The following is a 23279-nucleotide window of genomic DNA, read 5'->3' as shown; positions in this document are numbered from 1 at the left end:
TCCCTGCTTCGTTCCCATAATGGTGACCGCAGCTGGCACATCCTCAGCCTTCCTCGGTCCAGGGCTCACCTGAACCAAGTCCTTGTATCCTGCAACAGCCCACGAGGCAGGATGGCTGTTCCCGCTCTGCAGGCAAGGGAGCTGAGCTGAGAGAGGCGCACACTCAGGCTGCTCAGGAGTCTGCAGAGTCCCTTCCACTGGCTCTCAGTTCCCCAGCATCTGGTCAAGTCTGTCCCCTCCCCAGCCCAGCCTGTCTGCCTGTCCTGCTGCTGCAGCCCAGAGCCGCAGCATCTCTCACCTGGCTAGCTGCCACTGTCCACAGGCAGTCCCCGCAGGTGCCCCTGGGTACCCGCCAGGCCGCAGCCTCACCTTCAGGGCACCTGGGCCTCGTAGCCTCCTGAGCCCTCCCCTTCCCACCTGCCTGGCTGGGTCACTCCCCGCTCTGCCTAGGAAAGCCCTCCTGCCTTCTCTGCCTGGTAAAGCCCGTCATCCCAGCCACTCCTCCCAGGAGGGTGGGCTCCTGGCTGGGCTTCCCGACACTCCTCGTGTGCCCTTTGGAAACTTCAGTATCGTCTGTCAGTGTCGTCAGTGTTGTGGGTGTGAAGGACTGGTTGGGCATGTCTGTGCCCCCTGCTCTCAGAGGCACAGAGACCCTGTCACAGTGAGATGTGGCACATGACAGGTAACTTTGGTGCTCTGTAACCAGACCCCTGGAAATCACACCTACTTGCTGTGTGACCTTGGGTAAATCATTTAACATCTCTGTGCCTCAGATTCCTCATCTGAATGCTATCCACCCCACATGGCTGTCACAGGGGTTGAGTGAAGAAGTACAGCACCTTCAGCAACCCCAGGCACCCAGTGCTGTTGGGGGTCCCGTTCCCAGGTGTCGGCCTCCTTGCAGGCTCTTGCTGACAGTGTGTGGGCTGAAGGAAGTCCTGGAAGCTGAGTGCTCTGCATGGACCTCACCTCTCAGGGCCTTCTGTAGAGGCTGCACTGGGACTGTCCCCACGTTACTGTGAGGGACAAAAGTGGTCCCAGCCAGGAGCCCCGGGTCTGCCTGCAGCGCCCCTGCTCTTAGAGGCTGCCGTGACCGGGGACGATGGGGACAGAACACAGGCCTCTGAGTCACAGAGAGTGGGGAGGTCACTGTAAATCTGTTTTTCCAAATCATGTTATTTTAACTGCTCTGGGCTGACGCCCACGTGAGCAGGGACACTAGGCTGGGCTAGAAGCACTTTGTCCCCTGAAAGGCCCCACTGTGACCCTGAACTGGTCCCAAGTGATTCCCGGAACAGCAGGCCCTTGTGTGGGCCCTGGAGGCCTGCTCACTCCGCCCCCGGCTGGCATGAGAACCCCCTGCTGCCTCTTTAAGGTCAGCATAGGAGCCTTAAACCCCCCATTCGGGCTGCTGCCGGGGTTCTGATCAGAGATACTTTCTTGAGTTAGGTTCTAGAATGTTGATGAAGCTCAGCATTCTTCCCGACCTTTGGTCCACGTCAGGGCCACCAAGCAGGCAACATCTCAGGAATGTCCCACTTGCCCTTGGGGTGCCACCAAGCTGTGCCCAGGAGGCTCCCTCCTGCCCAAGACCCAGAGGCAGAGAGGTGAGGCATGCCGGCCGCAAGAAGCTTTGGGGCCAGACACCATCCCGCATCTCCAGGGACCAATGGACCCAGCACACAGTAGGTGCTCAGTCGATGCCCCTTCTCTGCAGTCTGACACCTTTCAGCTATTGCCCAGCAGGCTCCTTAAATGCCCCTTCCCCAGCCCCTTCCTCCCCAGGCACGTGGGCTTCCAGGGGGCAGTGCCCCAGCAGGAGGCCTGCTCATCAGCCAGCACTTGAACTTGCAAACACTCCCCAAGGAGCTGGATGCAGACAGAGCTGAGCAATGAGATGCATGAGCAACAGATCTGGACCAGGGCGGGTTCGAGGAGAAGGATGGTCTGGGGAAAGGAAAAGCAAGACCAGGAAAGAGCATCGTTTGAGGCTGCTCATCCCATAATATCCAAGGAGAATAGGATGCAAATCAAACACTGACTGAAACTGCGAATTTCACACTGACTTGGGATGGGAGGAACGAGAGAGTCTCTCACGACAGAGCATCATCTGCAAAGCCTTGGACTAAGGGTTTTACCCTGAGCCCAATTTGCAACCAAAAAAGAGAAAATAGAGAAAGACCATGTCAAAGTTTCTTTCAAGAGAATGATTAAAACTTCAAAACATCGAGAAACTCTTGGGAAATTCAACTAAACTTTTGCCTTTGGTTTCTTTGTTTTGGACGAAGGTCAACAATGTGCCTCTGTCGGCATCACGGTGCTGGCTCACAGGAATGCGATTAGGCAGTTTTGTTGAAAAAATGAGACTTCTCTCAACCAACACTTGATTGCAAATTTTGTTAAACACGTGACAAACTTCCCGTCATTTCTTAATTTGTACTTTAATTCTCCTGGATAAATCCCCAATCAAGCATTTTACTCCTAATTTAGGATGAAGTTCTTTAGCTAAGTTTTGTTTTAAATGGAGTCACTAAAAGTGGCCCTTTTCTGGAATAATTATCCTGAGATAACAAAGGACTTCCTGCAGATGCCATGGAGACCCAATTTAGTAATGGGGTCCCCAAGGTGGGAGGGAAGGAAAATGTCAACTAGTCAAACCTCCGCCTGAGGCTGGAAGCTTTGCCCTCGTGGCCCCAAGCCAGAGGTCAGCCAGCCCTGCCCTTCCGCCTCCACGGCTGGGGGCTGACCAGTTTCTGAGGCTCCTGGTCTAGTGCCCCAGCTCTGGGACATCATGGATTCTTCGAGTGAAGGGATGAAGGAGCACTTCATGCCAGGAGCTGACTCTCAGGATTCCTCACTGAGTGTCCCCTTCCTATTATCTCCTCTGCTTTCCACCCAAGCATCTCATCCCCAAAACCTGGCACTCAGCACTTGTCGCCTCAATTCCTGTCACTCTGCAGTCTGGTCCCCTTCCTCCCCTATGGAGTGGCCCAAGGAAATTCTAAACATAGCTTATTATCTACATCACTAATTGGAAGAGAACACACAGCCCACTGCCCAGAACATCTCTGATCAGCTTCACAGAGTGACAGGACACTTCTGCACCTGGTTTCTTGTGGCTTGAGGACTTTCTAATTGAGCACAGACCCCTTTGTCCTGTGTGAAAAAGAAGGGGACCCCCAGGCTGGTACTTGGTGAGTTTCCAGAGAGGTGAAGCCATCTGAGGCCCCTGGTAGCTGGGGAGGGTAGGAGACCGAGCGCCGGGCTCTCTGAGTGCAGTGGCCGAGCACACACAGCTGTCATCTGAACTGCCACTTGATGCCGCCTCTAGAGATTCAGTCTAAGCCAAGGATTCCTCAGAAAGAAAGCTGGAATGATGGTGTCCTGATACTCGGGAATTAAAACAAAACCAAGAAAACACCCCACGAAAGTATTGAACATAAAGGCACTTTATAAAGTATTTCAAAGGTTTATCATCTTCCACCGTGGACATCTGCAAAAAGACTTGTTAGGCGAGTTTTATCCCTATGACAGGTAGAATCTCCATGAAGACTTAGAAACACGCCACCAGATGGGGGCTCAAAAAGAGCCTGTGGAAAATTCCAGCAGAGAGTTTGCAAGATCCAGTCCAGGGCTCAGCAGGGGATCTTTGTTTCGTGGTCTCTCACATCACAGTCCCCACACTCTACTCCACTGACCCTTTCACAAATAGGAGATGACCCTGAAAGACGGCTCAGGAGTTGGAGGTTAAACACAGCAAGTCCCAACCCTGACAGGAGGGACAGGGGAGAGTCAGCATAACACTCACAAGACACACAGAGTTGTTCTTTTGGTTTCTTTCTCCATTATAGAGAGCATTTCTACATGCTAAAATGTTATGCTGAAACGCGGACTGATCAGTTATCACTGTCTCTTTTTTAAGGTAAAGTTCTTCTTATCCTTCGAAAAAACTTCCATCTGATTAAAGAAAACCATGCGTGGTTCACATACAGCAGAGTGGCTGTGGATGAAAACACCTGGAACCAAGATAAATGGCCATTAACGGGTGCGCATGGGGAGAGGGCAAGGCATGGGCCATCCGCACTGGGCTGGCTGCTCCCACAGCCCCCAGGATGACAGACATGAAGTGTGTGGACCACTGCTTCCCATCACTCAGGCAGACATCCTTTCTGGCTGAGCCCAGATGTGGCCCTGAATGCTTGCAGCACAGAGCTCCAGGTGACCTAACCACCCACTGGACGTGCCATGCAAGGTCAAATACTTGCCATCTCACACCATGAAGCTGGTGCCACCAAGTGGAAATGGGGGTCTCAGAGGCCCCTCAAACGATACTCACAGGCGAGTACCAACTGCTCTCTATGGGAAACTTCCTTCCTCCACACCAGGAAGAGCCGGGTCCACCAGCTGTGAGCCCAGCGGCCTCGGTTGGAGAACATGAACACAGGGTTTGCTGGCTCTGGTGAAGGTCTCAGTGCTGCCTGGACATCCTCAGACCCATCAGAATGTTATTCTAGGATCATAATCTCACAGACATGGGCGAGGAGCCAGGCTCACAGGACTGAGGGACAGGGACAGGGAGGCGGGATTGTGAGATTCTGCACAGGAGGGGCTCCTGAGAAAGCTGCTGGGAAGATGCAGTCAGCTGTTTTGACAATGGGAACAAAGGCCCTGGAAAGGTGGCAAACGGTCACCTGTGGCCTGTCAAGCCCCTGACCTGCTGTGCTCACTGGGCACCATCTACTCCTAAAGGCCCGCTGCCCCCGAGTCCAATATCTGCTCCTGGATCTGTGACCTGGGGCATGGGGTCGGGAGTTTCCAACCAGGCACGACACTTAGGGTGGCTACGCGTCCGTGACCCGTGAAAATGCCCACAGACACCAGCCGTCACCGGGCCCGCCCTCTCCCGCCCCACACAGGGCGAACCCTTCACCCTCGTTGGCCAGAGGTGATGAGTCAGCTGAGTATTTGATCATACATCTGAGAGAGCTCATCCGGGAACTCTGAGGCAGCCCGCCTGAAAGGAGCAGTCACCATGGGTGACCAGCCCCCCAAAAACACCTCAGTCCGTCGGGCGGGGGCAGGTTACTGTCTGGGCATCTCCAGACCCAGCGAGAACCCTTGGCAGAGGAGCCTCAGAAGTCCCCACAGGAACAGGACACAGAGCTTATTTTCCAAGTGAGGGCAAGAAATGGCACCCTGGGGACATGGACAGCAGGGACATGAAGGGACATCCTGAGGTTTTCAGAAACCCCTTTCCCTAAATGGCTGCCATTGTTGCCCCCCACTGTTAGGATCCAGAAGCCTCCAGATTTCTGCAGAAATTTCCAGCTCCCCTCAGTGGGCTCCCACCAACCCCAGGGATCCCTTCGGTGCAGACACTCTGCTTTCAGCAAATGGGGGAGAAGCTCAGCTCCTGAGGCAGGTCCCAGTTAGGAGTCACAGAGGGCGAGAGGCAGGTCAGATGCTCCCAAAGGCCAGGGGTGTGAGGAGAAGGTCTTGAGACGCCTCCCACAGCCTGGACAGGCCTCCCTGAGACCATGGGAGGCCGTGTGATGGCTGGGCAGGGTCTGGGGTTGAACCCTGAGTGACCAGGACTCCTTCCCCTGTGCACAGACACAGCTGATATGCTGAACAGAAAGGTGGGACTTCACATTGAACTGGGCTCGTATTCCCCGTTGATGGTTTCAGCCCAGCGCCCCTGCCTGCTGAGAACATCGTGATTCCTGGTTCTGGCACTCCTGACTCTGCCTGGGCGTGCTCATGTTTCTCCAACTCAGCTAACAGAAAGGGGGACACAATCAATTGTGGACTGGATAAAGAGACGCTGGGATAGTCATGAATGGAATACTCTACAGCAACGAGAAGAAACAGTCTGCATCTCCACCCAACAGTGGGACGAGCCTCACAAACCTAAGGCGGAGAGAAAGAAGCCAGAGAGAAAAGACACACACTGTGCAATTCCACTCACATGAAGTTCAAAATCAGGAAAAATCGAGCTAGGCAGCTAGGAGTCAGGCCCGTGGTCATCCTTGGTGTGGGTGCACAGTGATGGCGGCAGGACAGGAAGGGGGTTTCTGGGAGCTGTTTATGATGCTCTGTTTCTTAATCTGGATGCTTGTTACACAGAGGGTTCACTTTATGGAAATTCATCAAGCTGTGCACTTGCATCCTGCTCACTTCTCTGGATGTGTGTTGCATTTTGATAAAAAGTAAAAGAGAAGTCGGAACACGGTAGAGCCCAGTGGTTCTCAGCTAGAGATCTGTCCAGCGGGCAGGGGCATTAATCCACCCCATCTGGGTTGTTCTGTCAAGTGCTGACCCACTAGCCACGTTCCATCTACACGTCATTACTGTTGTCTGAAAAAATTTTACAGAAGTTGTTGGCAAATGCCTAGCTGATGTCTGTTTGGAGAGAAGGCTTCTGGGGTTGGGATGGGGGAGGTATAAGGCTCTCTAGATGAGGGGGAGATGAAACAGAGTCATTTGAAGGATGGAGGAGGAAGTGGATGACTAGCCTCCCAAGGGAAGGAAGAGCATCCTAGGGGCTGCCTGGCTGTGCTACTGTTTAGAAACCAGCCATCTTGGGAGACGAGCCAATATGGGAGACATTCCCACACTGTGGGACATTTGAGGGGTGTGGGGATCATGAGGTGGCCATGTTGATGGACCTGGGGAGTAGGCTGGGAGCTTAAGAGGAGTATGTGGCCTCCCCAGGTGAGGGGACGGGCCCACAGGGACCTGCAGACAAGGTTTTGAGGAATCTTCCCCAGAGCCCAACAGTGTCCACCCTGTGGGATTTCTCTCAGCCTCTGCTGTGTCCTCTCCAAAATGTGGGGACGGCACAGCTTTGGCACCTGGAGCTGACATCTTGTGATCTGTCATTATGTGTGACCTCAGGATTGCCATAAGTCATAGGCTGACCTCTAGATATCAGAGAAGTACTATTTTTGAAACTTCAAAAAAATTTTTTAAACAATACCCTTGTCTAGAAATACATCTGATATGGTGAGTCAGCACACGGGTGAAGGCCCACCATGCACAGCTCTAGAAAAGATATTATGAAACAATACATTCTCCTACTCCCATCATTCTGACCCATTCCATAAAAACAAAATCCAGGTCATGACCTCACATGACCTCCCCCACCAGTGGCTCTGGCCCGCAGTGGAGAACATTCCTTTTAGAGCTCAGACACCTGCACACACCATGCCCCCAGTCACACACAGTCTGCCCCCGCGTTTGTTCTGCTGACGGGGTGAATGAGGCTCAAGACCTGTTCCCCCAGGGCTCCTGTGAGGCCTCGGCAGGAAGCTGTTCAATATCCACAGTCCTCGAGGGGAAGGGACAGGAATCGCCGTCCCATTTCACAGAGGAGCAGGCCGAGGCTCAGGGAGCACAGGGGACGTGCACGGGGAGCTGGAGGAGACGTGACCTCCAGCCCCTCCTCCTCCCACAGGTGCTCAGAGCTGTGGGGCAGGAGACACCGTCACGAGGAGCCGAGGCCTGATTGCACAGCAAACACCCACAGCTGGGGGTCTGGACTCGCTGGGCCCAGAAGGGCCTCCCCACAGCCCAGCCCAGATCCAGGGCCTGGGGAGACCCCGGCCACTCGATTTTCACCCCAGGCCTCAGTCTCCCGCCCCTGACTGTGCTTCCATGGAAGACCGCTCAGGGGGCCAGCACACCCAGGGGCCAGACTCACTGCTCCAAGCTGGTGCTGAGGGTGCTGACAGGGCACCTGGCCTGACACCAGCCCCACCCATTCCCGGTGACCTTGGAGCACGTTATCCTGCTCGTGGTGCCCTGGCTCTCCATCTGTGAAATGGGGATGACACAGCGCCCACACCCCAGGGCTGCTGTGAGGGTTCAATATGATGGTTCACGGAGAGCTCGGATGGTGCCGGGCATCAGCAGGCACATCCTCACACACCCACCCTCTGCAAAGCCCACTCAGGACTAGAACCTTGGCCAGCCCAGGCCTGGGCAGCGCCGCCCTGACCAGGTGGTGAAGGGAGTCTTGGGCTCGTCCCCTCCCTTCTCCATGACTTTGTTTCTTCACAATGAGGGGAAGGTCTATTTCATTCAAAAGTCAGTGAACTAAAAACAGAGGGGAGGGCTCGGGCAGCCTTCTGCTCAGACCCTGTCAGTGGGCGGTGGGAGCTGTGAGCACAGGCGGGTTGACTGGGCGACTCACCGTAGCAAAGGCATTTTCAAGGTAATGCTCCTGGGTGAAGCTATTGTGCATGGAAATGGTGGCCAAACCTTCCAGGACGGCGGCGCTGAGGTAAAATACGGCAGCGATACAGTGGTAGGCTGCCTCCTGCAGGGTCAGAAAGGGCCGTCAGAGAGATGAGCAGTCCAGACATGGTAACATGGGGCAGCTGCGGTCCCAGCAAGGCCTGTCCACCCTACCCGTGCCTGCCTAGCATGGTTCAGGTCCCTTGGTCACCTTCTGCTACTTCCCTTGACTCCTCCCACCCCATCCACCATCAGCATATCTCCCACCCCCTCCTCACAGAGGTCGTTGGTCCAGCTGAGTTTCATCTCGCTGGTTTGGGGGCAGAGTGAGGACTTCAGTGGAGAAGGGACTCTGCTCTCCCTTGAGGGGGGATCAAGTGAGGGGGGCAGCTTGGGACTGAGTAGGCAGAAGTTGGTTCTGGACCTGAGAAGTGTCATCCATGGTCACGGTCCTGGTTCGGATGTGGCCTCGGTGACCAGTGCAGGGGAGAGAGGCCCAGGCCATTTCCATTGTTCTTTTTTGGGGGGGGAGGGGCAGTGGGCTCCAGGTGTATTTACAAGCAAAAAAGCACTAGACTGGAGTTTGCGCAGCTGTAATTGGGAGGTGATTTCACAAGTCTAAGTGAGAGACCTTTTGAGAGTGAGAGGCCTGGCCAAATGGCCCCCCTCCCCTTTCAGGGGACGTAAGGGGTAGGGGTCCATGTGTAAGTATCACCCTCTTCAATGGGCCTTAAGGAAGAATTTATGCAGAACAGAGACCACAGGCCATCTCTCTCCCCCACCAAGTCCCTCTCTGGTGACCCAGCTTTAGAAGCTGTGACATGGAGCTGGGCAGTAAGCATGGCCTCACACCAGGCAGCCAAGGCCAGCCCCCAGGACCCTGCTCCCAGGAGACGGAAACCAGCACTCCTGGATGATGGGAGGTGCCAACAGGCCCCTGGCAGGTGCAGGCGGGATGGGAGGGGGTGGTTGGGCAGCTGGTTACATCAAGAAAAAGACAGTCACGCAGGAGGAAGCAGAGCAGACGGTGACAGTCAACCTCTGCCGTCACCTTCTCCTGACCTCCTGGCTGCAGGGAGCCCCGGGCTGCTGTGCACAGCTCGGAGCTGAAGGCCCGGCCAGCTCAGCCTTGGAACATGGGTGGGAGACGTCTACAGGGCAGCCTCAGCCAGTACTGGAAAAGCCAGCCTCCTAGGGGAGAGGGTCCTATCCACCCCCCTCAAAAATCCAGGGCTGAGACTCACCAGGATGACCCAAGAAATCTCCTTGTAGTGGCTGCCAATTAGGTAGGAGAAGAACAGGACAGTGGTGCCTATGAAGCAGAACACAGACACGAACATCACCCAGCCCTGGGTCAGGGGGAGGGGCACCAGGGACGAGGCGATCAGGATCCACACGAGGCCCCCAAAGACCTGCAGAGGGAAGGAGGGCAGGGTGAGCATCGGGCCAGGAGAGTCCACGCCCAGGAAGGGCCAGACCCAGAGGTCAACATGAGACATGAGGGATAGAAGAACAGGAAGGAGACAGAGAGTAGCAGGGGGCATTTCCTCACCAAGGATGACTCTTTCAGCCCCAAGGCTCTAGCGTGATCTCCAGTCTCAGTCTTGCCCAATCCTCTGCTTGTTTGCCCTTATTCACCATTTAAATACAATTTTAATTTTTTATTTAAAGATCATTTATATCACATTTATGTGGCAGGCACTGTCCTAAGCAGTTTACAAATATTATCTCAGTTAATCCCCACACAACCCTATGAGTAATTGGTCATATGGGGAAACTGAGGCACATAGAAGTTAAGTAATTCATCATCCCAAGAAAGGACTTACGCCATCCAGTATGATCATTAGAAGGGCTAATTCTGAGATTATATCTTTCCTAGTATTTTTTTTTTTTTGGAGGAAGATTAGCCTTGAGCTAACTGCTGCCAATTCTCCTCTTTTTCGCTGAGGAAGACTGGCCCTGAGCTCACATCCGTGCCCATCTTCCTCTACTTTATATGTGGGACACCTGCCACAGCATGGCTTGCCAAGCAGTGCCATGTCCGCACCCGGGATCCGAACCGGCAAACCCCGGGCCGCCGAAGCGGATCATGTGCACTTAACCGCTGCGCCACTGGGCCGGCCCCTCTTTCCTAGTGTTTTTGATATAAAAATATCCTTTCTTTTATGAAACAGTAGGGACTAGAAGATTATTTTGGTCTTTACTTGGAAAAATAAATTAGCCATAATATGTCACTACCATTTTTAAAAAAAATAATTGACCCCTTAGATCCCCAAGTCCAGCAAGTGCTATGAGTACTGGCGTCGAGGCTGGAGAGAGGACCCAGGTCAGAGAGGGCTCCTTGGGTGGCCGAGGATGGCATGAGAGAAGCACTCACCCATCAGTACCCAGAAGACAACCCAGTTGATGGTCACAGGGTCAGTGAGCCCCAGTCAGAGGAGCATAAGGACAGACGTGGGGGTCACAATACCCCTCAATGCCACAGTCCCGCTCCCCCTGTGGACAAAAACACCCAAGGCTGGGACTCTCTGTGCTTCTCTTCCCTTCTCCTTGTCCTTCTTCATCCCAATGACATCAGCTCAGCCTCATCCACCGTCCCCACTCGAATAAGGACTCTGCTGGGACACTGGGGGGATGGCTTTGCAGTCAGAGGCACCAAGGTGCTGTGACCCTTGGCACATTCTCCTGAGCATCTGGGGGCTGAGGACGGGCTGCTTCCAGTCCTACGGCCCCTGTGGTGTGAACTCAAGTGACCTCATCTCTCTGTCCCGCTGCCCACCTGCTGGGTAAGAGACACCACTGTCCTCACAGGGGTTCTCCGAGCCTCTTCGCTGAGAAGCATCAGGAGACAACCACATTTGGTAGAAAGATCAGCACAATGAAGCATCTGGAGTGATCAAAACCAAGTTGGGCTTAATGAATCAGATCTGGGCATCTCTGCCCAGAAGACTTCCTGTACTGATGAACCTGAGATGACCTGGAGGAGGGCACGTGACAGAGTGAGTGGGACACACTTTACAACATACAGTAATTGGAGCAAAATCAGTTAAACACAAACCCTCAGACTGCCATAGATAAGACGTGTGTGTCGATCTCATCCACATTTGCCTTTAAGATCAAACAGGTCACTTGGCCTTTCCCATCACGGGCACTGACACAGGGACATGAGCCGATGGCTGAGACGGACTTGGATTTAGGAGGCACGAGAGTGTGACATGGAGAAGAGGGAGGATCGGGCATGTCCATCCCATGGGCAGAGGCAAGGGCCTGGGACACACTTCTCCTAGGCGTCCTGTGCCTGGTCAACCGGTGACCATCCAAAGAGGACCAATCTAAGTCAGGTCCCCACTCACATGCTCTCAGGGAGCCCTGCACTGCCCCTTCTTCAGGGCTGACTCTTGGGTCAGGGAAGACCTGTCCAGCCGTGTGTCAGGGTCCGAGTTGGTTCCCTGGCCTTCAGGGCCTCCTGGGAGATGGGTGTGCCCAAACAAGAAGCTGATGGACCAAATCCCAGAGGAGCAGCTGGCGCTGCACGTGGAGGGGAGAACCCTCCGTGATGGAATCCTACGGGGGACCCAGGGAGCCCGAGGTGCTTGTATGTGGCGAATGGACGGGGCACTGAGACACACTGAATGCCACATTGGGGAAGTGGTTCTCTTCGTCACTCTCTTCAGTTTTTCTGACTAAGGCAAGGAGAAGGGCTCAGGGGGCAGCCAGGGGTCTGGAGCTCCCCCAGAGCCAGAGCTCCGAGGACGGGCAGGCAGAGGTGACCTAGAGAAGGACATGGCTTTTATTCTTAAGGGAGTGATATAGCTATCCTGGAAAAATTAATTGTAAAATACATAGGAGGTAAATTAAGGCACGGGGTACCCGGAAGTGGCACAATCTGAGAAGGCGGCTCTCAGACCCTGGTCTCAGGCTCAGTGCCCTGCACCTCGTTCAGCTTGATTCCTCCCCATGTGGCTCAGTCAGGAATCAAAGGCAAGAAGAGTGAGGGGAAGTCAGAGCACAGTCCCCACGCTGAGTGCTCGTCACAGAGTCCTGAGTGAGCGCCAGCGAGACGGGGCCACAGGTCTGGGCTGAGCTCCGGCCCCCAGTGCACAGGGAAGCTTGGAGGTTACCCCGACTCTCCACCTGCTTTGGGTGTGCGCTTCCACCAGTGTGAGGAAGACTGTGTTCCAGCTCCCTAGGAATGCTCCTTGTCACACACACACACACTCACACCCTTATGCAGATCCCTGGGATCTATGGTAAGAATTCCGTCCACAGGGGCAAAGCCCACCCTGTGCTCCATCCCAGCCCTGCCCCCTGGGACCTCAGGACCCTGTCCTGCCTCTGGGTGCACCACCTTGCAAAGGGCCTTTAAAAATCATGCTGACTTTTTCTTTATGTGCTTTCTCTGTAGCACTGAGTTTCATAGTAAGATGGCAGGGAGACGTTCTCTCTCTCTTTAGACAGCTTTAATGAGAGAGAACTCACACACTACACAGCTCACCCATTTAAAGTGACAACTCAGGATTTAGGATATTCACAGACATGTGCACCCATCATCTCCAGACCCAGGTTTAGCACATTTTCATTGCCTCAAAGAAACCCTGTGCCCTTTCACTACAGCTCCCTCCACCCCTCCCATCCCTAAGCGACCAATGATCCACTTCCTGTCTCTATGGATTCCCCTGTTCTGAACTTTCATGAGTTGAACAATAATAAGAGGTGGACTTTTGTGACGAGCTTCTCTCATTTGGCATAATGTCTTTCAAGGTGAGACATTCTCTCTCGAGGGGACTTTTACGAAATGTCTCCACCATCACAGCACAGCCCACCGGCCATTCTGACCCACCATGTGGGGACACTGAGTGAATGTGGCTCAGCTCTCTGGAGCCTCCAACTGGGAAGAGCTGAGGAGCCTCTGGTGCCCAGGGACGTTCTCATAGGAAACATGCCACCAGGCCCCGTCTGTCCCAGAAACATATTCTTTTTTTTTTTTTAAGATTTCATTTTTCCTTTTTCTCCCAAAGCCCCATGGTACATAGCTGTGTATTTTTAGTTGCGGGTCCTTCTAGTTGTGGCATGTGGGATGAAGCCTCTGCATGGCTTGACAAGTGGTGCCATATTTGCGCCCAGGATTCAAACCGGCAACACCGTGGGCCGCTGAAGCAGAGCGTGCGAACTTAACCACTCGGCCATGGCGTCGGCCCCTGTCCCAGAAACATATTCTAGGTGAGGCAATGTCTTTACACAGAGGAAATCATTAAACTCTGGGGTTTTGCTCCCAGGAGATGGGCAGTGGGCCTGCCCTGTACCCCTCACAGCCCTGCCCAGCAGGTGCCCAGGGGACAAATGCAGGGCGACCTGCACAGGAGACCATCTGGGAGGAGCTGAGGTGGGTGCAGAACACCCCTGAGAGAGCACGGGTGGAGCAAGGAAAAGAGACGAGGCTGAGAACAGAGTCTCTTCCAGCTGGACGTCTGTGAGCAGCGCCCTGGACACAGACACGGCTGCTGTGAGAGCTCCAGTGCTGATGGGTCCCGGGGGCTCCCTGGGGAATTCGTGGTGACTGTCAGCCCCACCCTCTTTCTGTCCTTGGGGTCAAGGACTCTGTTGTGATTCATAAACAGCCACACGGGAGACAAAACCCTAGCCCCTTTCACACCAGTGTATGCTGAGAACAAATGTCTCAGAAGCCATAGTCTGGGCCAGGACATGGGCAGACTCAGGGTCCAGGTGGGAGACAGACCATAAGGAAGGGCCTGCAGGACAGGAAAGGGGTGCCTGCAAGGTGGGCTTCCCGGTGTAGGTGTTGGGTATGCCAGAACTGCAGGACAGAGAACTTAGCCCCACCATGCCATCTGCACCAAAGGAGCATCACAAATGGAGACCAGCGAGGACTGTGGGGCTGGTTCTGGAAAGAGTCCTAAGATGTAAAAGCTGGGTGGTTTCTTCCCGCCAGGGCCCTCAGTCCAACCGTCCCTGACTTATCACCAACCAGCCGCAGGGCGGGATGGAGGCTGGGGAGGTGGGGCACCATTTTGTGCCAGAGAATGTCTCCTCCCTGAACTAGTGCCCTCCCAGATGGTGATACACTGACACCGATGACAAATTAGATTAAACGTTTGATCCCAGGCCCACTGGGAACTGGTTTCTTCACCTTCAGGCAGATGCAGCAATTTGCTTGGCTCTCAGAATTCAGAGCTTTCCCCTGACCAGGCCTGGCACCAGGCTGGCAGGGCAGTGCTGTGAGAGGCTCAGAAGTCCCCACCCCCAAGGCAGAAGGCAGGACAGGACTGCCACGGTCCCCTCTTCCCTTTGGCCACCCCATCAGCTGGGCCAGGGGCAGCTCCGAGCAAAGGAGCCACTGGAAAGCCCTACAGAGGGTGGTGTCTGTGCAGTACTTGGGGACCCCAGGGACAAGTCATGTGTGCCCTCCACAGCCCCACCCACCCCCTAATCTCACTCTCTACCTGACTCTCACACCCTGCCCGGGAAGGGTTTCTCTTCTTTTATTTATCTTTTTAATTTATATTTTATTTATCCTCACTTCATTGATGCAGAAACTGAGGCACAGAGGCCCACTAACACTCCCACAGCTGCTGAGGGCCAGCTCTGACAGGCTGGCTGTGGAGCCAGGTCAGGACGTTCCTGTATGTGGCAGTCACCCAAGGCCACCCACAGGCAGTTCACCATGAAATCTCCCCTGTGTAGGGCCGGCCCTGGAAATGGCCATGAGAACAGTAACACGGCAGGAGAGGAGACTGCCCAGTAGCCTTCGTCCTGCTCCCAGGCGCCCTGGGTCTAGAGGAGACGAGAACCCAAAGGAGGTGGTGATGGGAGGCAGCCTCCCCTCCCCCACCCTCCACTGGCTAACAGGCTCTGTCCCTTCAGAGGAAAGAACACCAAGGTGTGTGATTAAGACCAAAAACAAGCAAAAGACCCGAACCCTGAAGGACATCACTCCCTCTTCGGCAGACACAGGCCTGCGGTCCTCATCCCCGGGTCCATCAACACGACCTTTGTCACCCCACCCCCACGCCCATTACCAGGGTCGAGATATGGCTTTCATCTCCTGTCCTTCCTCCTTTGCTCTTTTCCTGGAGTGTGCCCCCCAAAGCCTGTGCCCTGGGCTCTCTAAGGGCCTCCTTCAAAGATGGATCCAGGAGTCTTAGGGTCCTCCCCCTCCTCCTCCTCTTCCTGCCCCCTCCCCTCCAGCCCAACTGCCTTCTAACAGGAGGGGGGCTGGGGTGCAATTGCAGGTCAGCTGAGAGGGGCTGGGTGGCCCTGGGCCTTCCTCTTCCCACTGCCTGTGCAGATCAAGGTGTGATGGCGGGTGACAAGGCTTTTCTTCTCGTTCCTGCATATTTTCTCAGGCCCGAGGGCCTTGGTGCCACAAAATGATTCACCACAGGGGTAGTTGTGCCCCAGTGTGGGCAGAACAGCAGCTATTGATGTGCTGGGAGTGCTAGAGAGCCTGGAGCAGAGAATCAGGGCCACTCCATCCCCCTGGGGCCCAGCAGGAGCCAACCAGGAACCAAACCTTCCACCAGAATGCAGAGGGCAAGTCAGGGCCCAGGACACAGAGAATCCAGGGAGCTGCTCCTGCTCCCAGGACAGTCTGCAACCTGTGAGGAGTCGGCCACACTTCCCCATGGCAGCAGTGCTCCAGGGACCAGGGGCCCCACCCACTGTCCTCATCCATCAGGACCCGAGGAGGACACCTGCTGGGGTATCTCATAGGGCCTGCCCTTGGTGGCCTTTTGTCCCAAACACTATTTCCAGGGACTAAGATTTGAGAGGCCAGGAGGGAGCCCCAAACAGAGAGATTACCCGACCTGCATCAGGTCAGGTCAAGGAGTGACTTACGGAAAGGTTAAGAGCAATCTTCCTCATTGGAGCTTGGTTGTGATGACACACACATGACCCTCCCAGAGCTGAGCCCACCATCACACTTAGCGGTTTCCAGAGAACAGCTCAGACTCACTGACTGCTGATCAAAGCAGGCCTCTGGTTCTGGAAAAATCGGAAAAGTCACTTCTCAACTCCCAGAACAAACCCCTGAGAGACCTCTGCCTGTAATTCCCCCCCTTAAAGAGGAGGAAGGAGAAAACCCGGGCAGTGTCCTCACCCCTTCTAAACAGCCACAGAGAGGGGCTCACAGCACAGGAAGATGACACAGGGCCAGGGGTCAGTGGGCACAGCCAGGGAAGGCCAGCCTCAGCCACTGTCTGCACTGGCCAGCAGGGCCACCCCCACCCTCTGGGGACTGTAGGAGGGTCCCTGGCTGGGGCAGCACAGAGAGGGTGCCTGCCCTGAACCCCGGCCCTGCCCCAGCCTCTCGCTGAGAACTGTCCCCACTGTCCTCTCCCCCATAACAATGTCGAGGCGGTGGGCTGGCCTACCGATATCCACTCCAAACCTCGCCGGATCCATGGGGGCTGGTCAGTGACTATCAAAAGCAGCTTCCTGGACCCACTCTGGACCTAGTGACTCAGAACCCCCAGGGTGTGTATTTGACAAGCAGGCCCAGGGCCATGTGAGCTCCCCAGTGACTCTGAGCTGTCCCTTCACTCCCTGGGGGGAGAGCAGGGGACAGGCCTTGCCCAGGGCTCCCAGGTGGGCAGGGTCCCCTATTCATGATCCCTCCTGCTGTGGGCAGTTCATCCCTGGTGTCTGGGTGAATGCAGAAACCTGGACGTGACCTGCTGTCACTGCAAGAAGTCCCACCCTGGAGACCAGGGCACCTGGGCAGCTGCCGCCCCTCTCGGAGCCTGAGTTTCCTCCCAGCTCTGGAAAGTCAGGTTTCTGCTTCTACGTCTCTCATCCCAGGAGTCCTCATGGGGCCTTCTCCGTGGAGCCGGAATGTGGGCCACCCACCAGAAAGCTGCTCTGTCACCCTGCCCGCCACCCCAGTGCCCCATCCTGGTTCTGGGGTCTGAGAATCCCAGACAGGTGAAAATGTAGGGCAGGTCCCAGGACCTGTTCGGTCACTCTCAAATGACAGAAAGTCCCTGGTTACTTTGGGTCACAGAAACAGGCTCATGTTAGTAACTACTGTGTCCACTTCACTATAAGAATGGAAACCGCAAACCAGCTCCAGGTGGCTCCCCCACTCCACCCCACCCCAAAAAGTGCACCCTACAAGTGCTGCCTCCCACCAGGTGACCCTAATCGTCTGAGTCCTCAAGCTCCTGAGGGGCATGCAAGGAGGGGGCGCCCGCCCTGGAAAGGGTGTGGCACTCCAGCAGGCTCTGTCCAAAGAAAAGTTCTCTCCATTCCAGCCATTCTTTCAGGGGCTGGGGGGAGGGAGCTGGGTTAGTGACTTCACTGCCCCCTCCCAGGCATTTCCTTCCCAGATTCTGAAAGTGGGGGGCAGGGGGTACCTCCTGGCACTTTGTGAGAGAAGTTTCCTCTTGGGGCCTGGGCAGAGCTGAGACAAACAGCGTCCTAGGTTAACATCCTGTGCTGTGAATGGGGGCCCAGGGTCAGGATGCCCCTGGCTTAGAAGGGAGGAGGAGGAGGAAGAAACAGAGACTGTGGTTCCAAAAGGAATGTCCCCCTTGGGTGGGGACAGGGGAACAGGCCAGAAGCAGAGCCCTGGGTGCAGCTGTTGGGGAGGGGAGACCCTGGACATTCCACCAGGCCTGTGTGGGGTGCACTGGGACCCACCGCCTGCAACAGCAGCGTGGCCTGTGGGCTCCAGGGGCTCAGAGAGCCAGGGTCACAGGCCTGGCTGGGCTGCCTTCCACCTCCCGTGAGGACCCTGAGCTTTCAGAGGGCAGGGGCTCTGGGCTGGGGTGCTGGGCAGGGTAAGGTTGCCAGGCCCCACCCTGAGCCATCGCCCTTCCTGCTCTGGTGGGCAGTGTCCCTGCCTTGGGAGAGAACGGGAGCCCCACCCTGTTGGTCCTGGAGGCCAAGGGTTTCACATCTGCTCCTCCCAAGCTATTGGGAGCTCAGGCATGGAAATAGGAACTCTGAGTAATCAACTCGCTGGATGACAGATTTAAAACTAATCAAGCATTTCACACCCATTAGATTAGCAGAAAATTACAAAGTCCGATGCTACCAAGTGTGGCCAGGATGAGGAACAACGGGGACTTTCATCTGCTGCTGGTGGGAGTCGGGAAGGTCCAGGGTTAGCCTGAAGCTTATAAAATTTGGGACCTTCTTTATAAAAGAATAAAAAAAATGAGTCTGAGTCTTGGAAGGGGCCTGAGCAAGTGGCGGTTCTGAGCCTAATTAAGCTTCATAAGCTTCCCAGTGACTCCACTCCCGGGCTGTGTGAATTGGAATAACCCTTTTGGACAGCAATGTGGTAACTCTGGGAAGATGAAGATGTGGGTTCCCTGTGACCCAGCGAGTCCAATCCTCTGTGTGTCCCCCAAGAAATTCCCAACATGTAACCACAGAGGCCAATACAAGAATGTTCTTTGGCAATGCTGTCTGCAACAGCAAAAAGTCACAATTGGAAATAGGCAAATTGACCATCGACAGAAGAATGGACAAACAGCATCAACGTGTATAAACCTCAACACCGTTGCATGGAAAGCACACTGCAGAAGGACATGACAGGACGACACTACTTCCATGAAGTGTGAAAACACAGCAAACAGCGCCCCGTGGAGCTCACAGGCAGTCAAGGCGCAGGGAAGGGCTGACCCTCCTGGACGTCAGGACCACCGCGTCCAGCCCAGGGCTCCTGAGGATGGAGGGAGGGGAGTAAGACAGCGGCACATCCAGGGGCTTAGAAGCCTCCTGAAAAGCTTATTTCCTTCATACTGAAAGTCAATAAGGCAAAATATTAAGATTTGACAAAGCTGAGTGATAATAATGTGAGTGTCTATTAAAGTATTATATATACTTTTCTGTAATATTTGAAATGTTTCTTAATTTTTGTTTTCTTAAAAATTGAAGGGAAGTTCGCATAACATCAAACTAACCATTTTAAACTGCCCAGTTCAATGGAATTGAATACACTCACAATGCTGTGCAGCCGCCACCTCTATCTAATCCCAAACATTTCCATCCCCCAAAAGGAAACCTCGCACCCATTACGCAGTTGCTCCCCAATCCCCTCCTCCCAGCCCCTGGCAAACCACCAGTTTGTGCTCTGTCTATGGATTTGCCCATTCTGGGTATTTTATATGAAGATAATCACACAATATGTGACCCTCGTGACTGGCTTCTTTGACTCAGCTCAGTGTTTCCAACTGTGTGGGATGTCTCAGTGCTTCCTCCCTTTCTAGGGCTGCATAATATTCCACTGTGTGAATATGTCACAGTTTGTCCTTTCATCCATTGACGGGACATTTCGGCTGTTTCCACCTGCTGGTTACTGTGAATAGAGCTGCTATGAACACGCATGTCCATGTGCCTATTCAGGTCCCTGCTTTCAATTCTTCTGGTTATAAACCTAGGCATGGAATTGCTGGGTCACATGAGATTGTTTTGAGGAGCCACCAAACTGATTTCAACAGCAGATGAACCATTTCACATTCCCACCAGCAATGAGTGAGGGCTCTAATTCCTCCACATCCTGGCTCACACTTGCTATTTTCCAGTTTTTTGGCAACAGTCATCCTAATTTCATGTGAAATGATACCTCACTGTGGTTGTGATTTCATTTTCCTAATGACTAATAATGTTGAGCATCTTTTCATTTGCTCACTGGGATCCATATATCTTCTTTGGAGAAATGTCTATTCAAGTCCTTTGCCCATTTTCTAACTGGCTTGTTTATCTTTTTGTTGTTGCCTTGTAATTGTCCATAATTTAAAAACTCTCCCAGGGCGGCCAGCGCCTCCTCAGGCCCTTTCATTCTCTGCTCTTTCACACACCAAGCACATGCAGCTTCGTATGTACAAAGTGTGCAGAGGAAACTTAAAGGACTGGTGTCTGCCTTCTTCCTGTTCTCCCTGCTCCCTGGGAGCCACCCCCAATCTAGAGAGGAGGAAAGAGATTCCAAGGTGTTAAATGAGTCATAGAGCATCTCTCAGGAAGCAGGGGGAGGTGTTGGCATTGGGGGAACAAGAGCTGAGGGGGAGGAGTAAAACAACTTCCAAGACAGCTGAGCAGGAAGAGGTCTGGGCAAGGGAGAATTATTTCCTCTAGAAGCCACTACTATCGCAGGTCACAAAACCGCCCTGGAGGAGAAAGTTTCCACTAACCCAGGGCTCTGAGATTTCCTACCCCCTGCTCTCTCCTTTCACTTGGTAAAGGGGAATCCTCCTGTCACCTCCCCCACTGATGGCCCTGCCTGGCTGGGCTGTTTCTACCCCAAGGGGCACTCCTTCCCTGGCTGGGACACCGAGAGGAGGCAGTGGGCACTGGGCTGTGCCTTCTGTGAAGCCAGGTCCCCCCCCACCCGCCATCTCCTGCTGCCGCCTGAGCCAGCTCTTGTGAAGGCAAGAGAAGGAGGTGTGCCAGAGTCTTCTGCATGAAGCCCAGCTAACACCTTCTCATGATTCTTGTCACAGTGCTCCCCAAACAGCTGCAAAGGCAGAGGAAGCCCCTCATTAGGACACCTGAAGAGACACTAGGAGGACCTTTTGTTGCTTAAAAATCCCTCTGCCCAGGGGCTGGCCCCGTGGCCGAGTGGTTAAGTTCGCGCGCTCCGCTGCAGGCGGCCCAGTGTTTCGTTAGTTCGAATCCTGGGCGCGGACATGGCACTGCTCATCAGACCACGCTGAGGCAGCGTCCCACATGCCACAACTAGAAGAACCCACAACGAAGAATATACAACTATGTACCAGGGGGCTTTGGGGAGAAAAAGGAAAAAATAAAATCTTAAAAAAAAAAAAAAAATCCCTCTGCCCATCACACCTCACCATCAGCCACCATCTCTTTTGGTCATGAATCTGCCTTTGTAAACACAGTGGCCTCTGAAGGAACCACCACCACTCATCCCGGGTCCTGGGCGCTGTGCGCTCATCTTCAGAAGTTCAGCTTCGGGGAAACACAGGCCAAGCGCTGAATAGACACATCCAGAGGAGCCACTTGGGGAAAGGATGTTCCAGTGGGTATAAGCCCCTCCCCACTCTGGGCCTCGGTGTCCCTATCTATAAATGGTGGGGTTGGGCACAGTGGTGTCCAGGGTTTCTTCCAGATGTCACTTCCTTGACCCTGGGCGGCCCCAAGACTTGATGTCACTCTGGATACACACAGGTGTGAGCTCAACTCAACCCTCACAAATGCAGTGATACAGGGCCAACAGCTGACCTCGGTCCCCTTAGCCCTTTCCACAAACCCTCCATGGATGACAGAACCTGCTCCCTGTGCTGGTCACACCCTCCCGCCTCCAAAGAGACAAGAAGAAGATGGGGTCCTGTTTTTAAACAGTCAGGTTTGGGCAAACTCTTTTCCAACCAACTCTTCTGCTGCGGGGGTGCCAGGAACAGAGTTTCCGTGGCTGCATGGCTGGGCACCCACAGAATACACAGAGCAGCCCCTCCCAGGTAAGGGCCTGTGGCCCCTGGGGAGTTTAAGCTGGAGGCTGTCTGAAGCCTGGTGACACAGTGAGCACTTTACCAGGAGCCCAGGGTAGGAAGCGCTTTCCCACAGCCACCTGCACTGCTGTGGGGCTCCAGCCTCAGGAGGGACTAACACAGGTAGGGAGGCCTTCCTACTGCTCAAGGTCAACCAAGGCAGGGACCTATCTCGCCAGCCCTCTCCCCTCACCACTCACCCGACTCCACACACAGGACAGAATGACTGTGTCAGAGCAAATGGTGGCCTGTTTTATTATTTCCAGGTCAAAGGTGTCACAAATACGTTCTCTCTCCAGATACTTCCAAAGGCCAGAAGAGAATCATCCAGATTCAGCTCCTCCTACGACACCAACCCAATCTCCAAACGTCGGTTGGTGACGCTCCAGTTTCTTTTGCTGATTTTTGTAAGCCAAATCCTAACCCTGGACAAAACTGGGCACCTCTACAAGGATGTCGCTCTCGCATAAGGGCTTCGTCTGCGCTGCCCATAGGAAGCGGGTCGGAGCGCAGATGCGGAACCAGCGCGCAGCGAAGGACCCTGGCCTGCTCCCAACGTCTGACCTATTTGCGAATCTGGTTTTTCCACCGAAGTCCTGGAGACTGTTTCCCCCATTGTCGTTGGTCTAGAAAGGGCCAAACGACTGGGGTGGAGGAGGCTTTCCTCACCCTGGGCCCCCCTAACCCGGTGACCCCCTAACCCCATGATAACCCGATGATCCCCCTAACCCGCGCAACTTGTGGGTGTGGTCTGGACGCTGTGCGGAGCCCCTGCGATGGCGCGCGGCACAGCCCATGCTGCCCCCTCGCCGGCTAGGGCCTGCCAGCCACTCACAGACTCGAAGATGAAGAGCAAGTCGGGGAAGGCAGCGGAGATTTCGATGTAGATGCGCATGAGGTTGTCATCCGACTCCTCTGTGGGGGCCATTGCGGCATGCTGGCGTGGACTCAGGACAGGACGCGCGGCTCAGGCTCCGCGCTGACCGCTCCCTTGGTCTCGGAGCCCAGTGGCCCCGGCGCCCTCGCAGGCGGGTTGAGAACAAAGGCGCCTAGGACCCGGGAGGGAGGAGTCCGGACCGCCGCCCGCCCCGCCCCGCCCCGTCCAACCTAGCCCTGCGCGCCCCAAGGGATCTGGCCACAGTCCCTCAGGCTCCGCCCTGAACCACCCGAGGGCTCACAGCGGGCTTGCAGAGCTGAGGGCCAAGGCCTCACTCTTGCATCCCCCCTCCGGGTGCCATCTCCACTTCGCAGGCTTTGCCCTCTTCGCAGGTGATCACTCTCTCTTGAGAATGATAACTATCAATAACTAGACTCCCCAAACTCCCCAACGTGGCACCCCTCGGGACACCATTGCTTTAACTGCTCCAAAGTTGGATCTCCTTCATCTTTCCATTTGGTCCAGATGCAGCTTGGGGTCTCCAGGAGTAGTGTTAAGACGAGCTCTGGACACCCACCCCTTCTGCTTGCGCCTTGGGAGCCCTGCAACCGCGGTTGGCTTCACTCGGTGCTGGAGCTTCAGTCTGTCCGTCTGAGGGGAGGAGGCTGCTCTCAGCCCTGCCAGCCCCG

General features: G+C 54.7%; 1 protein-coding gene across 1 annotated transcript; it reads right to left on the bottom strand.

Annotated features, from left to right (window-relative positions):
• Positions 1-3483: 3483 nt before the first annotated feature.
• LOC124239549 (myelin and lymphocyte protein-like) lies at positions 3484-22725 on the bottom strand. Its single transcript, XM_046661700.1, has 4 exons — positions 22549-22725; positions 9483-9650; positions 8195-8320; positions 3484-4016 (listed from the first exon to the last, which is right to left on the bottom strand). The coding sequence occupies exons 1-4, from the start codon at positions 22639-22641 to the stop codon at positions 3918-3920; spliced, it is 486 nt and encodes a 161-aa protein (XP_046517656.1). The 5' UTR covers positions 22642-22725; the 3' UTR covers positions 3484-3917.
• Positions 22726-23279: the final 554 nt, after the last annotated feature.

This window comes from Equus quagga, chromosome 5, assembly GCF_021613505.1.
Source record: "Equus quagga isolate Etosha38 chromosome 5, UCLA_HA_Equagga_1.0, whole genome shotgun sequence".
Taxonomy (NCBI): domain Eukaryota; kingdom Metazoa; phylum Chordata; class Mammalia; order Perissodactyla; family Equidae; genus Equus; species Equus quagga.
The sequence above is the reverse complement of the archived record's forward strand: the minus strand, read 5'-3'. Positions and strand labels throughout refer to the sequence as shown.